This window comes from Stegodyphus dumicola, chromosome 5, assembly GCF_044657685.1.
Source record: "Stegodyphus dumicola isolate Sdum_Otavi_A_Nest chromosome 5, ASM4465768v1".
Lineage (NCBI taxonomy): Eukaryota > Metazoa > Arthropoda > Arachnida > Araneae > Eresidae > Stegodyphus > Stegodyphus dumicola.
Genome location: NC_140772.1, coordinates 161400531 through 161416623, shown reverse-complemented (window position 1 = coordinate 161416623; position 16093 = coordinate 161400531). Strand labels below are relative to the sequence as shown.

Here is a 16093-nt window from a genome sequence, read left to right as displayed (position 1 = left end):
CGGAAATACTTTACATTGCTTTCTATGGGACGAAAGACTGCTGCTCTGCTTGGTCACATAAAATTTAAGTAAAAATGGTTATTCGCTGCAGCGCCTACGGATGTAAAGAAAGTTTCGTGAAAGGAGGACTTGTAACCTTTCATAGGTAAGTTAAAACTGCATAATTTATTATTTTATTTTCAATATTTTTGTCATTTTACTATCTCTGTTGAATTGGTTGGAAAGTTTCAGCCATATTGTATAAGAAAATTGCCGCCGTATATGACATTTTCAGCATGTATTATTAGCATCAAAATGTGTTAAATACTGTGACACTATTTCACTATTTGTAAAGGAATCACCCTTTACAAATAATTGAATTTTATATGTTTTTTCCGTGTATTCCGTTGAAATAGAAAGCTGCGCCAATTGGCGTTAACCTTTTTTCGCCAATTCGTACGCGTTTTGATTTCATAAACAATTACTGCCTGCGATAAAAAAAGAAAAACGCTATTATTAGCATTAAATTATTGAGAAAAGATTGTGCGATATGTTTACTTTGTTAAAAAAAAAAGCTAAAGATCTTGATTCATGCAACATTGAACATAAACAGTTAAACAGCATTATTTTAAAAATCAGATTACTTTTATAAAGCTCAATGCTTTATCATTATTTTCTATAAAATCAATTAAAATAAAAATAATCTGGATTATAATTCTGTCTCATCTACGATGCTGTTAGAAATTTATTGTAATTGAAAAAATGCGATGTGAAAAACTTACCATATTTTAAATAGTATTAAAAAAAAAAAAAAAAAGGAGAGTGAGAGAATTTTTAACTGTAATATCGTTTTGATCCTAATAATAAATACAGAGTTGAAGTTTGTTACCGTTTGATACATATTCAATATAAAATAATTTTTATAGTTAATAAGATGTATTGATCCCCCCATGACATACACATGAGTGTGGAAATCAGTAATTAAGATTGCATTATTTTGCTCCAGTAATATAATCTCAAGAAAAGAAAGGCAATCAATGGCATAAATACATATAATACAATGTGATTTTCTTTTTCTCTTTAGGATGCAATGCATTAAAATTAAACGAGATTTTTTTTTACCTTCTCAAATATTATAACAGTAGTGCAATTAATTTTTTAACGTTATTCAAAATTAAAGTTTCCATCTCAATTTTTTTATTATTTATTTTAGATTTTCTTCCTAAAATTATTTAACCTAAACATCTTAAACAATGGTGAAAATAATTTAAAGCGATTATTAAAAATATAGATAAAATATTCAGGAAAAAAGGGGTTCAGTTATATCTAAATATAATTGTAAAAAATCGAACAACCTAATTCGAGGCCGTTGTCTGCTGACTGCTAGCAGACGGAAATAAAAAGTACTATCTGCCATATCAAAAGCGGGCCAAACTGGCGATGAACAGCCTAAGCTATCACTCCCCAAGAGCGCCAAGAGCATTAGTCACGTGGTATATGTTGGAGACACCCTAGCAGACGAATTCTCTGTGGGTGAGCCGTCTACCTGTTATATGAAGTCGTTGACTCCACCAAGTCTCGTAGATATTCACTCCAAATGCGCACGAACCCCGTAACGTACGAACGTGAAGGAAGAAAACAACATAACAACTGATGTCAGAAGAAAATGACGTAACAGTAAAATAAGCAGTGCTTACCTGAAAATGCAGCACTAACGAATTTTTCGGTGAACAGAAGGAATAGAACTTAAAAATTATCGTGAAAAAAACGCTATGCGAACAACAAACTTTTTGGTCAGCCTCGCTTGATAACACTAGATAAGGTAGAATGTGAATTCATTCACTACAGAATATGGTTCAATGATTTCTAAGTATCACATCAATAAAACACGCTATGAACTGTCAAGATTTTTAATAAGAAATAACTAAAATTTCAAGCTATTAGCATGAAAAAATGCTTATTTAGAAAGGTTTATTGAAACTCATAACAATGAATCGGAAGGGCCAGGTCAGCGCACAAGAACCATTAAACAAGAATCACATGAGCAAGGTTAAAAAAGATCAGGGTGAGTAAAGACTGATCAATTTCGTGCGGTCACATTAAACGTTTGCTGTTACGTGTATGTGACATCCGTGCGATATTCACATCCACATCCACATCACAACATGACATTTCTGCGACGTTGTATTGTGGTCACAAATGTAATGTGATGAAAATGTAACACTGAGATGTCACTGCAAGTAAGTGTGCTATTGCAATTATAATTTGGGAACTTTTCCTAAAAAAGGGCGGGAAGACCGCCATCTTGCACGTGATAAGTAACTTTTACCTTTTCATCTGTAAAAAATCGCCAAACTGCGCCAAAGTTAATTTCGTTAAACGTTAGTACATAAGTACCGAAAAATAATATTATTTATGGGTGAAAATAATCCCATAAAAAACTCAGAGTTCATGCTACTTCCTGGAACTGAAGATGTTTTTTCTTCGGTAAATGAAGCAGAAACAAAAATCTAATTTGAAACTGATTTATTCTTTCTTTCTCTTCATATATTTTATTTCAAATGACATAAATGTATATGTGGCAGTGTGGGAAATATATTAGCTAAAATGTCCCAAATTTTCTCAATAAAACTTATTTTACATCAATAGTATAGCAGCACAAAAGCGATACATTTCTAATCAAAGATCATTCTTTGCTATATCCAACACTTTAGCAAAGTATGGCACGTACGGGTTTGTAAAATAAGACAAAATATCTTAAACGAATATAATGTGAAATCTCCTCAAATTTGATCTACGGACAGCTTTCTTCAGTGAAAGAAACATACAGCGAGAAGAAAACTGGGAAGGTCAATCAATTAAATATAATTTCCCTTTGACCATCTGACATCTATTCGTTCTTAAAATAACATAAATGTTCCTTAGTGCATTTACTTTGTAATATACTCCTTTAAGCAAAGTCTGACACCTATACGTTCTTAAAATAACACAACTGCTCCTTAGTGAATTTACAAATTTGTGTTTAAGTCATATTAAAACTTTGCTCTACGAAAAATTCATACCGAGAAGCTTAAAATTCGGATTCTGTCATCAATCAGTTGAGAAAGCTTTCGTGCATGTAGTTTATTCTCATAACGTTCTGAGAGAAAGAAAGAAATTTCTCTGCAAACAGAAAGCACAGTTTGGTGCGCATCGTTTAGTGTTGCAACAATCCAAACATGCACGCGTGAAAAACAAAATCTTGCTGAAAGTTTGATTAAGATTCGTATCTGTGATGCTGAATGAAAAGGGTATATTTTTAGGGGCACACCGTGTGACATGAAGCATCTGCGAGTACATTTGGCAACACATAATAAAAAGTTCACTTGGATTGAGAAGTTTATGCATTGTGTTGAATGCTACTGAAAACAGTTGTATATCAAGGCCACTCAAGAAATAAATAAGGTAAAATTAATTTTTCTATTTTTAAGGCCAGTTTTAGCACGAATGGTGTCCTAGTGGTTTACTATATCCATGTAATTAATGTGATGCATATATGTTCCTCGTGCATTTGTTTTGTTGCGAAGAGATGTTTGCAATTGTTTCTTGGAGTATTGTAATCATCATTTATTAAATATAACAGTATAATGTGTATTATGAAATAGCTAAGATTCTCAACCCGTGGAAAATTGGTCACTTAAGTCACGATTACGTTGTCATACATGAAAATAGTAAATGATACGTACTGAAATCCTGTCTGAAAAAAGCTGCGTGGAAAGCAAAGTGATGTATAAATTTTGCAGATTTCTGAAATTCTTCTAATGCATTTTGTTGACTGTTAGAAGTTACATGCGGATCTTGACTGCATCTTGCACGTTAGTTCATTTTTTTAAGAATGTGCTTTAAAAGTGGAATTGTTTCATTTGCAGTTTTCTCTTTGCAAAATCCTCTGTATTTTGACCTCTGTGAATAGAATTTGTAATTTATTAAACTGATATGCTTTGCTTCATATTATTTAATAATGTGTAGGCATAATTAATGATGGGTGAAAAATGATATAAAAATAAGGTGCATAAAATTTACTTTAAACTGTATTGAATTATCTGTTTCATGAGGAGAAATGGACAGAAACTCTTCAGGTATAAATTTCACATACCTGATAGGGTGTATTTCATATATCTTTGGAAAAAATTAAGCAAAGCAATAATTTAGGCCTCATACGAATTGATATCTTTTCACTTTGGGGTAATGCTCTGTAAATTTCTTTAAAATATGCATATTTTTGTGCTTAATGGGGGGGGGAGATCACTTTTGTTTGTTTAAATAACATCTTCGTTTTTTAATTGTTTAAAAAACTTCATTTTTGTAAGGAATTAAAAAATGAAGACCATTATTTCTAAGGCTTTGTGGGTTATTCTCAGAAGTTGAAAAATGTGATTTTTCTCAACTGTGTTAAGTTTTTATAAATATTGTTATTCCCTGACATTTATAACTAAATTGAAGTTGTTATTAGTGTAACAAACATGTTTTAATTTATTAACTTATATTTGAGACAGTCTGATAGTTCTTCGGTGCAAATTCGAAAATTGCATAATAATTATCTTTAGAAATGTAATTTACTTTCCTGCCTTATTTATTTTTTAATAGTAGGAAATTATGCATGTAATTTTTAGTTCATGTAAAAGGAAAATGTATATTTAAAGTGTTAAAAAAATTGTTATAGATTAAGAGAAACACGTCAAAGTAAAACATAAGATTAGCAAAAGCAACAACTATGTTTTTGGTGTAGAGTTTAGGCAAGACTGTTGATTTCAAGGGAAAACTGGTACAGGTCCCTCTTCATTAGGAGCCAAGAAATCTGCTCCTAATCCTGCTGAAATTACGGCTTATATAAGTGCTGCTCTGAAGTTACGAAGTAATTATAGGGCTGAACATTTCAATGTATTTATATACATTTCAATATGAAATGACTATTTTCTTATAATGATTTCTGTGATGTTTGAAAATAGGGGAAAAAAATTAGTGTTGTCTTAAATATTAGGCAGAATCACTGAAATTTGAATTTGCTCTAGTATTTGATGTTTTTCAGAATAATATAATCCATTATATGTTGATGTTCAAAGTTAATGGGTAATCTTGCTCACAGAGTAAAATTTTCAGTATAATTATTTATGGTAATTATGGTTAATCTTTGGATTATGGTAACTTGGCGATTTTTTGGCAAAAATTTGGCGACCAACCCTGCTACAGCAACCTGCTAGTTTTTGTTTGGACGTCATTTTGTTTTCACGAAGTAAAGGCATGTTTTTTTTACTCAACATTTTTTCCCAACAATCTGCTAACCGAATTATGCTTATGTTAGAACTTTTATGAAACAAAAGTGCTTAATCATGATGAAGATTATGTCGAAATTGGGACAAAGTGCAGAATCGCCCACTGCTTGCCGCGTTTTTACGAATTGCACATACACGGTATCATCCATGTACACGTCGACCTATTTTCACTTAAAAAAAATCCCAGAATTGCACAAAAATGGCATTGCGCACACTCTTGACTATATCCATGTACACTGCTAAAGTCCTAGCTAGTAACCTTTATCGCCTTACCAAAATGTCGCCAAACTACCTGTTACCATATTCCAAAGATTAGCCGTAATTATTTGTAACTGAAAGCAGTATTTTGCTTTTGGTAGATTAGCTCATGGAATATAGAAATTGGGCAATTGATTACATTTTGCATAATGGATGTAGGAATTTGGATGTGTACTGTTGGTTAATGTAGTTTCTGAGAGTAAGTCTAGTGAGTGTAGTTTCCAAGATTTTCTGAGAGTAATGTACTTTCTGAGAATTCATTAGTTATGACTCAAAGGCATCACTTAAATGAATGGCAAACATGACTGTTAATTGGTGGATTCTTGGGAGGGCAGGGGCTGACACAAGTGGTAGAGGTCACCCAAGGTGTGAATATTCCTCAGAATGCCATGTCAAGAACTTTCAACTGCTTTTTAAACTGTTAATGTATTAGTAGACAGCTTGGTCAAGAGCAACACTTGCATTTAAAGACCATATTCTGTTACGAGCTTAAAGGAAGCATGAAGTAATTATGAGAGTTTGTTTTTAAACCTTCCTACTGCCATGGGAATTCGAGTCAGTAATTCTACTGCTGCATGAAGCCTTCATGATGTTATACTTTGTAGGAGAAAACAATTATGTCCCACTCACTTCATATTCTAAAGGGACACCTTTAACCGCTTCTCTTACAAATGTTTTTGAAAAACATTGCAAAAAATCATCACAATTTTTAAATTTTATTATTAAATACAAGGAAATGAAACAAATCAAAATATGTAGGTTTTAAGTTGACTTTTAATTTTTTACAGGTGTAAAAGCAAAAAGTTAAATATAAGTCTTTGAAACAAGGGACAACACAAGTATCACTGATAGTCTGTTCACTGGTATCTGGTACTGGCTTAACTCTGGAATCTCTTTTACGGAAGAACAGAATAGACTGTCTCGTTTTTGATTTATTTTCGATAGCAGGAATAACATCTGCAAAATGTTCACCTCTTCTTAATCACTATCTAAAAAATCATCGCTTTTGCTATCTTGCATCATGACCATTATTTTACTTTTTTTTTTCCTATGCAACTGTCCTTCTTTATGCGTTACTAATCCACAAGCCAATGTATACTATACAAGAGGGAAAACACATGACCAGTCGCTCCAAAAGAACCGTGAAACCAACAAAACTTGGTAAACTGCCAATCAAAGCTGAATATTTCCTTTCATTTCCTCCAGGCCGAGTAAAACCGTGATAAAACAAATCATACTGATCAATTCTGCTTCACCCGAGTTTTCTCGGGATAATATATAACTGCAATATATGCGAACCCGAGATAACTCGGGATAATCAGGCAAGCGGTTAAGCTACAGTGGCTCCCAAAAGTGCTCGTACATTTTAAGAATTTGTAGGAAAAGGGTTGTAGCCTGAAACTAAATTTGAATATAAAGTTCAATATTTTCTGATATCATCTCCATATGATTTTGACTAAAACTAAACTTTGTTTTTAGTATTGACGTATTTTCTTTTTCTAAAATTGAAAAATGTAAGGAGGCATAGATAAAACATGGCACAAAAGCTATCGTAGACCAAAACGTTTTCGTAAAATTTCGTAAATAAAATTATCATCTGCCACTTTTATTTTTGCATTTTGATGATGTTTAAAAATTCATTTTGGTTTAATTCTTTGCATGCTTATTTCATTATATTTTATTTAATATTTAAAAATAAGTCGTAGTTGTAAGGAAGCAACAAATATCATTTGAAAATTTATGATCTTTCGTCTTAAGGGTGGAAAATCGACCCCAGATATCATTAAATTAGTAAATTTATCCCATTCTCTGGTGCAGTATGTGATAAAATGCTTTAAAGAAGAAAACTGGATCGAAAAGAAAGTGAGAAGAGGTCATCTGCCAAAGTTAACGTGATCAAAGATTCATAGTTAGAAAGTTTGTGAAAAACCCACATTTGAGTGCTGTAAAGAGAAAATGAGGAATTTAGCCCCAAGAACTTTACTGGAACAGTAAAGGATGGCAGTGGAAGTGTTCTTGTGTGAGGGTGCATATCAGAATCAGGATTAGGTAATTTAGTACTTACGGATGACATAATGAACTGTGCTCTTTATTTAAACATGTTAAAAGATAATTTAAAATTATCCACCCAAAATTTGGCTATTTGGAAACAACTTTATTTTTTTACCAGGATAACAATCCTAAACACATGGCCCTCAGCATTCAACTTGGGCATGTCTATAATTGTTCATAAATTCTGGGTACTTTTCCGTTTTGCTGGCGCAGGTGATAAAGTCGCCAATAATGGTACAGTGGATGCCAAAAAGAATATGCTGGATGGTAACCTTTTATGCCTCATTTTCAAAACAAGTCGCAGCCATTTCTTATCAGATTGATTGTTTCTTTCGTTACTGGCATACAATTACATAACATTTTTACCACATAGTTCAATTTTATATCTAAGACCATTCAGGGTAATTAAGTCAATTAATATGCAATCACAGCGCTTACCCGAAGCCGAAAATATAGAAAAGGCAAAGTCAAGTGTTAAATTCATCAATTCTAATGAGAATGCATTAGTGAAGTAAAGCACTGCAGTTTTACATAATTTCTGAGTAAGCTATTCGTACAAATTGAAATAATTCTTGCATTTAAACTTGTATTTCAAATTAAAATTTAACTTGAAATTAATTTAGATAATTACTGAGTGAATTAAATTTTTGTAGCGTAGTTTACGCGAGATGAAATCACTTCAGGTCACGTGATGTGAACCGGCGAATCAGGATATTGAACCATGAAAGCATAGCAAATTCTTAAATTAATGTGTCTTTTTACAAATTGTCTTTATTTATTAGCTTTTTACAAAATTTTAAACGATATTAAAATGTTTATGCCTTCAAAATAAAAAATTCTTAGAGCTAACATTTTAAAAATATTTTTTATGTGTATACTGTATGTTGTCGCCAATAAAGTCTGCTTAGCGAGATTTGTGCCGGCGAAACGGAAAAATACCAAATTCAGAAAACACCGCCTCAGACGCTAGATTAAAACCCAGAAGAGTGCATATGGAGAGAATTAGAGGTCAGAGTAAGACAACAAAACATAAAAACGAAAACTGAACTAAGAAACAGGAATGATGGAAGAATGCAGGATCATTGATGCAGATATTACCCTCCTTTCCCCAGAAATATAGTTTACTCTATGTCCAAATATTTGAAAGCTGTCATATGTGCTGCAGGATATCCTACAGAATACTAGCAGAAATACTACAACATTTACTAATAATTATGTGCAGATTTCTTTTAAGAGTACGGCGATTTTTGCGAGGTAACTTGCTTTTTGATTTTCGAAATAAATAAATAAATAAATAAAGTTTTACTGTGTTTATAAAGTAACTAATATATTTTTCCCAAGAGAAATTTTCAGATAATATTAAAAAATTCTCATTCTCAAATATTAATTTTTATTAATGAATAAAACAGTATTTAACTGAAGTGTACAAATACTTTGGGAGACACTGTAAAAATGGTGTCATTATGTTCAGTGGATCTGAGATGAGTGGTTCAGATATAGCCTAAATTGTTGCTATTAACATGTTTGGATCTAAAGGGAGAAAGAAACATGCCACTAGCTTTCCCCTCTTCATGAAAGATTATGTTTAAAGAAATTTCATAGTTTCGGATGATTATCTCCATGTAATTCAATGTTTTGAGAATTATCATCTGGCAAAATTGGTAATTTGTGTTAAATGTTCAATAATATGTTACGCGATAAAAAATTTATTTTTAATCATTTTTCACTAAGATTTAAGTTTCATTTCTCTCAGTATCCTTTAATTTTATTAAGCAGGTCTATATAATAAATTTTATTATAAAATAAAAAATACTAATGGGTCTTCATTGCTAAAGTGAAAAATAGCAAATCAAATTAATTTATCTAAAAAAACAAATCAAAATCTGAAAAATAAATAACTACAAGTGGTAGATCTCACACTACATGATTACCAATTTATTAATTAAATAAAAGGATAAGAACTGCAGATTGTTTTTATTTTATTAAAATATATAAAGATCAGATAAAATTAAAGCTTCTTGTCAGTTTTTCAAATGTATGTTAGTGATTTCTAATTTAATTTAGATTAAAAAATATATATCTCAAAAAATTAAAAAAAAAATCAGTTTATGTTTAATGGGTTAAATATATTAATGAAAATAGGAAGTTAAAATTAGATATTATAACTTAATATCTAAACAATGAAATTAAGTCTTACAACTTGATTTATTTCCATTTCTTCTGCTGTTAAACAAAAATTATAAAATTCAGGAAACTTTACATGAAGTTTTTTTGAGTCTGAAAGGGTTATTAATCTCCAACCTGACCTTTTTCATCAAATCACTTTTGATCTCTGCATCACTTTTCAAATAAACAGATGCCATGATATTGATTAACCTTAGAGGGAAAATGTGTGAGAATACATAGAAGATTTTACTCAAATGGGTTAGCAAGCTTACTCATCAGACTTGATCCTTATTGAGTATGTGTAGTGTGGCTTAGGCTGCTGAGTTGCAGCATGCCAAATGCCTGCCCAGACCCTTGGAGATCTGAAAAATATACTTTTAGAAGAGTGACATGCAGACTTGATCAGCAGTTTAACACATTCTCTATATCGAGATGTGAGGTTTGTGTTTCAGACATAATCTTGTAACATTCTAAAGAAAGATTTCTTGCAATACAGAGATAATTATTTTATCATTTTAAAATTATCATGAATTTTTCTTTAAATTCAATGTTTTGAGAATAAACATCTGGCAAACATGGTAATTTGTGTTAAATGTTAAATAGTATGTTAAGTGAAAAAAAATTTATTTTTAGTGATTTTTCACTAAGAGTTAATTTTTATTTCTCTCAGTGCAGTACAAAGTCTTTAATCCGCACTCGTCAGGACTTCGGCGATTCCGGATTAGAGGTTTTTCCGGATAATAGATCAACAATTTAAATCTATAAGATGGCATGCAGAAATTATAAAATTAAAAATATGAAACCGTAATTTATGAAATAAAGAGCAATTATGATCTAAAGGGTATAAAAATTTACAAAAAAAAAAAAAAAAAAAAGCTTAATATTTATTTGTGTACTTTATTAAACATTTCTTTCAATGTACGTTGTTTAAGTTGCTTCGTTTTATATGCTAATACTTTCTCTTTAATTCTATAAACAGACATGATTTCTTGTTCAGTTACAAAGTTCCGCTGTTAAAGTCCTGTAATTGCTGTGCCGAGAATACCGACTAACTTGTCAATCGAAATTTTTTTTGTTTTTACTAACCTCTCTGTCACTTTCTTCATGTTTTTATACATTTTTTGCAGCAATTCCACTTTTTGTTTGATGGAAATCGAAAAATGCTTTCGCTTTTTAGATCCTTTGGCAGCTCCAGAATCGGAAACTCTTTTTGATATAGTCAAAAGTTCAAGCTTACATTTTATAAAATTGCTCTAACACTCTGCAAAAAATAATAAGCCGGATCCAGTTAGAAGATTAAGGAACAACACAGTCTGCAACATTAACTGAAATAGATAATTAGATAATTTTAGTCTAGCTTATACCGGCAGTTACACATTAAGCATGCATGCGTAAAGGTATTATGCTTTCAAAATCGTAAAAACAACCTTGTATTTAGCGTAAGTATAATGAAACACTCAATCGATTTCGAGGGCAGTTAAAGGTCCCTCCTCATCAGGAGAAAGAAATACATAGAAAGAAGAAAAAAAAGGAGAAGGAGTCTCAGAAACACGGGGTTCTTATCAGCACTGCACGTGGTTATAACTGGATTTTTAACCAGAGTTGCACTGGCCGCCTACTTTTACTGAGCCAGGCTATCTGATCAAGCATAAAGGACAAGAAAAATTAGAGAAGTTAAAATAGGGAGCGAGGGGCAAATGCACCTTCATGCTCAAAATCTGAACTTCAAATAATGGAAAGCAACCACTGAACGGATTTTTATACTTATGTTTCATTATACTTACGCTAAATACAAGGTTGTTTTTACGATTTTGATTGTCACATTAGCGTGTTTCTCTTCTAGTCTAGTATTATGCTTTGTTTGGAAAATTTCGAATTGCAAAGGAAAGTTTGTAGCTTTGAGGTCCGGATTATGGACATCCGGATTAAAGACTTTGTACTGTATCCTTTAATTTTGTTAAGCAGGTGCTCTAAGTCAATCATACTGGTCTCCCAGAGCTTAGTGAAGTGCTTTTCAGAATATCAACATGATCAGAAGTTTGGTAGCTTTTGAAGTAACGAACTAAAATTTTTAATTTCATTATGTGGGGGAATAGAGAAGTAAATAAAAATAATAGTTCAGCAAGAGTGAATATACAAAGCAGATTGATCAACTGTTACATTAGTGATAGCCCTTTTCAGATTTTTATTATTTTCTCTCTTATAGCATTTGTAGCACTTTATAATTACTTTCACAAACATAAGTATTGCAAAACTATATAATTATTAATTGATTATTTTGTCATTTGTGTTGATTTTGAAACATTATGCATTGAATTAGACAATTATTTAAGTAAAAGTTATTCTTAATAGTTTCTTTGTGCATTAAGTTTTATACTCTTAGATTAAAGTTGTTTTGAGCTATTTATGCACACGCATATATATATATATATATATATATATATATACACATTTTTTTTTTTTTTTTTTTTTTCTCAGTGAGCTGCACTTATGAACAGAAGAGCAGACATGCAGTCACTTCATATTTTGAATCATTCAAAATGTATGCTGGCAGCATTTCATAACCTTAGACAAGATGAATCAATGCTTGATGTTACATTAGCATGTCAAGGCTTGAACTTAAAAGCACATAAGTTAATCCTTTCAGCTTGTAGCCCATTTTTTAAAAGTCTGTTAGAAAGTAATCCTTGCAAACATCCTATTATTATATTAAAGGATGTTGAATTTGTGGACTTAAAAGCTGTAATAGATTTCCTATATAAAGGAGAACTCTCTGTTCCACGAGAGAGACTGATTCCAACATTGAAAGTGGCTGAAGATTTGCAGATAAGAGGATTAACACGTCATGAATCAAATAAAGTTGACTATGAAAAATTATATCAGAAAGTACATGAAAGGCAGTCTGGAAGAAAAAGGCGGAAAAAATATCATAAGTGTTCATCTGACTCTGAAGGCCAAGATTATTCAAATAATTCCGACTCTGATGAGATAATTTCACAGTCAGATGATAGTGAGATTAAAACTTTAGAGAAAACTGAAGCTAATTTATCCCCATCTTGTCTGAAAGATCAGGGAAGCCATGATGAGTCATCTGATGAAGCAGATGAATCCAGGCCTGTTGTTTTACGTGTTACAGAACCAGCTGATGATGAAGCCTTAAATGTTAACAAAGATGATATGGACATTGAAAATATATCAGATCAACCCTTCACTACTTTTCAAAATCACGAATCGGATGAGAATGATAGTAATCAAAATGACATAAATGCTGATGAAGAAATTCATGTAAGTTCAATATAATTGTATTTATTGGATATATTTTTAATTCCCATTTGAGTGTTTTTATCTCATAGCTGATTGTTTGGTACTTGCATATTATCGCAACCACCTTGGTAGAAATTGTTATAAGGTTCAGAATGTAATGAACTGCAGCAACCGTACGAGTGATAATTCTTCATTTTCTAACAACTTTAGTTTTTTTTTTTTTTTTTTTTTTTTTTTTTAATTCCAAATTTCAACAGTTTTTATAGACAAATAGAGATATTTTTTGAATGCCACAAAATTTGTTCCTGTGCAAAACAAACAAAATCCCTCTTTTAAGTAGGTTTATTGATTGCCTTTTTGTTTTAAATACTTAACTTAAAACGTAAAGTACTTTTGTAATAATATTTTTGTATGTAATAAATAAATTTTTATAATTACAAGTCGTCAGTTTCTTTCTCCTGTAAACTTGGCAAATTGTGCCAATGTGGTTGCACGGTAATAATTACATAAGTATCAATAATTTTATGTGTATATCAAATGTGTTTTTATTTACATTTTGCATATATAGTTGAATTTTTTTTACCCAATATATTTGTTCTTTTACTACATAGATTTTCATAATGCATTTAAAAATTGATATGTATAGGATATTTATTAATCTGGAAAGTCAAAAAGAGGAAAAATGGCCAAGAAAAACATAATTTTTATTCAACAAATTGGGGGAAATTTGAAACTTCTTTCCAAAAAATGTCTAGGAAGGAAAAAGTACAGGTTTAACCCTCTAAAATAATAAAAGTTAATGTTTTAAATGGCAGCCAAAAAAAAAAAAATTTTTTTTTTTTCTCTAGGAAGAAAGGAAATCAGGAGTTACTGTATTTCATCCTACCCATTCCTTCCCTTGCATATTTTGCCATAACCAAATAAATCAAATCAACCTTCATAGTATATTCCTTTTGTTTCACTGTGAATGAGATGAAATAATTTTTTTCTAATGCCTTCAGTTACTTCATTCTGTTTTTCAAAAATGCATAAAATTGTTATTCACAGTTAATTTGATAATTAGTTTAATATGTTTTCTCTTGAAGATTGTTCAATTTAGTTTTGGAAAATAAGGAATTTCAGAGAATGGAAACCCTGTATTTACCATTAAATTACCATATTTGTCGGCGTATAAGACACCTCCTTTTTTATACACATTTTTGAAGGACAAAACTTTATTACTGATCATTATAATGAATTTACAGTATTTTAAATATAAAGTAATACAAATACAAAGTAGTACTTTATGCAAATACTCAATATATCTGGGAAAGAACACCTTTTAATCTCCTTTGTTAAAACCGAGACACTCATCTCCAGAGCTAAATGAAAAGTCACTCGAAACCTCTTCTAAATCAACATCTGAGTCCTCATACAACAAATTGTCCTCTGTACCATCCAGTGCATTGCTAATGCCACACTTTGTAAATGATTTAACATCTTTGTTTTCACAGTATCTCATGAAACTTTGACCCATTCACAAATGACATATCGACGTATAAGATGCACCCCATTATTCAGACCTATTTTCAAATAAAAAAAAGTTTGTCATATACGCTACAAATATGGTACTACAAAGTCCGAAATTCGGATTTGGCGATTCCGAATCATCAGTTTAAATCTAGTAAGATGGCATCTAGAAATTATAAAATTAAAAATATAAAATTGTAATTTATGAAATAATGAAGTATTTATGATCTAAAGGGTATCAAAATTTACAAACAAAATTTTAATATTTATTTGTTTGCCGTATTAAACATTTCTTTTAATGTAACAGGGTTCGTACGGTCCTTAAGAGTTCTTAATCTATTTTTGGTCCTTAAAAGTCCTTAATTTTGGCCAAAATCAGTAGAAGGTCCTTAATTTTAATCATCTGAAATTTCTGTCTGTTTTTACGGCTGCCATTTTGAGTGTGAATTAGCATTTTGGAGGAATATTTTTGGCGATTCACTGACGTATATGGTTATCTTTTCATGGGTTATAATTTGTTTCTATTTTTAATACAAACGACGGGATACTCGAGTTTCTAAGCAAGAAGTGAAACATAAGCATTTTGAAATTCATTTATTGTAATAAAGAGCTCCTAAACAATTTTCGCTTTTGGGAATGTGAATTCTTTTATTAAACTGTTCTAAATTTGGCAACTTGTCAACATTTTGCCGATTTTAAGACCAGTTTGTATAGAGAATTTTTAATTCCGAAATCAGAAATTTTCGACGATTTTTTTTAAACATCATAATTTTGATAATTAAAATAAAACATTTTTATTTTCTGCTGTCATATTATAAAGTTTTATTTTGGCAACTTATTATACAATATTTTGAATCGGAAAAATAAACAAGGTATAATGCTATAAAGGTATAATTTACGAAACAACTCGGTTGATCTTTGGATTATGGTAACTTGGCGATTTTTTACCGAAACTTTGGCGACCAACTCTGCTACAGCAACCCTCTTTTTTTTTTTTCGCCGCCATTTGATCTTCACGAAGTACAGACACGTTTCCTTTCTTTTTATTTACTGAACACTTTTTCCAACAATCTACTAGCCGAATTACACTTATGCTAGAAATTTTATGTAACAAAACTGCTTAATCATGACAAATATTTACTGCAAAATTGGGAAAAAGTGCACAATCGCAAACTCCTTGCGCGTTTTTCAGAATAGCGCATACACATAAACCATTTACACGTCGACTTATTTTTACTTAAAAAAACATCCCAAAATTGCACAAAAATGGCATTGCACACACTCTTAACTTTATCCATCTACCCTGCTATTTTCTCATAAATTACAAAAATTTGCACGAAAATGCAAAAAAATTCTGTGAATCTTTAAACTCGGTAAAAAGCACATATATGAAATTACCTTATCGTGAAAAAGTATATACCCTTTCCAAGGATGAACATTTCCACGTATAAAATAAATAAAATATCCAAAAACTTTTACCTCTAAATTATCTATTATATTATAAACGTCACCAACAAATTCATACCGCAAACGTTACAAATGGTTACAAATAC

The 16093-nt window shown here is 31.0% G+C and overlaps 1 protein-coding gene across 1 annotated transcript in view; it reads left to right on the top strand.

Annotated features, from left to right (window-relative positions):
• The first annotated feature begins 2620 nt into the window (after positions 1–2620).
• The window catches only part of LOC118199269 (uncharacterized), a 243724-nt gene continuing 230251 nt past the window's right edge, over positions 2621–16093 (top strand). Inside the window, exons 1-2 of the mRNA XM_085817307.1 lie at positions 2621–3423; positions 12246–13052. Of these exons, the coding sequence (XP_085673433.1) occupies positions 12258–13052 (795 nt within the window). The 5' untranslated portion in view covers positions 2621–3423; positions 12246–12257. The remainder of the gene's footprint in view (positions 3424–12245; positions 13053–16093) is intronic.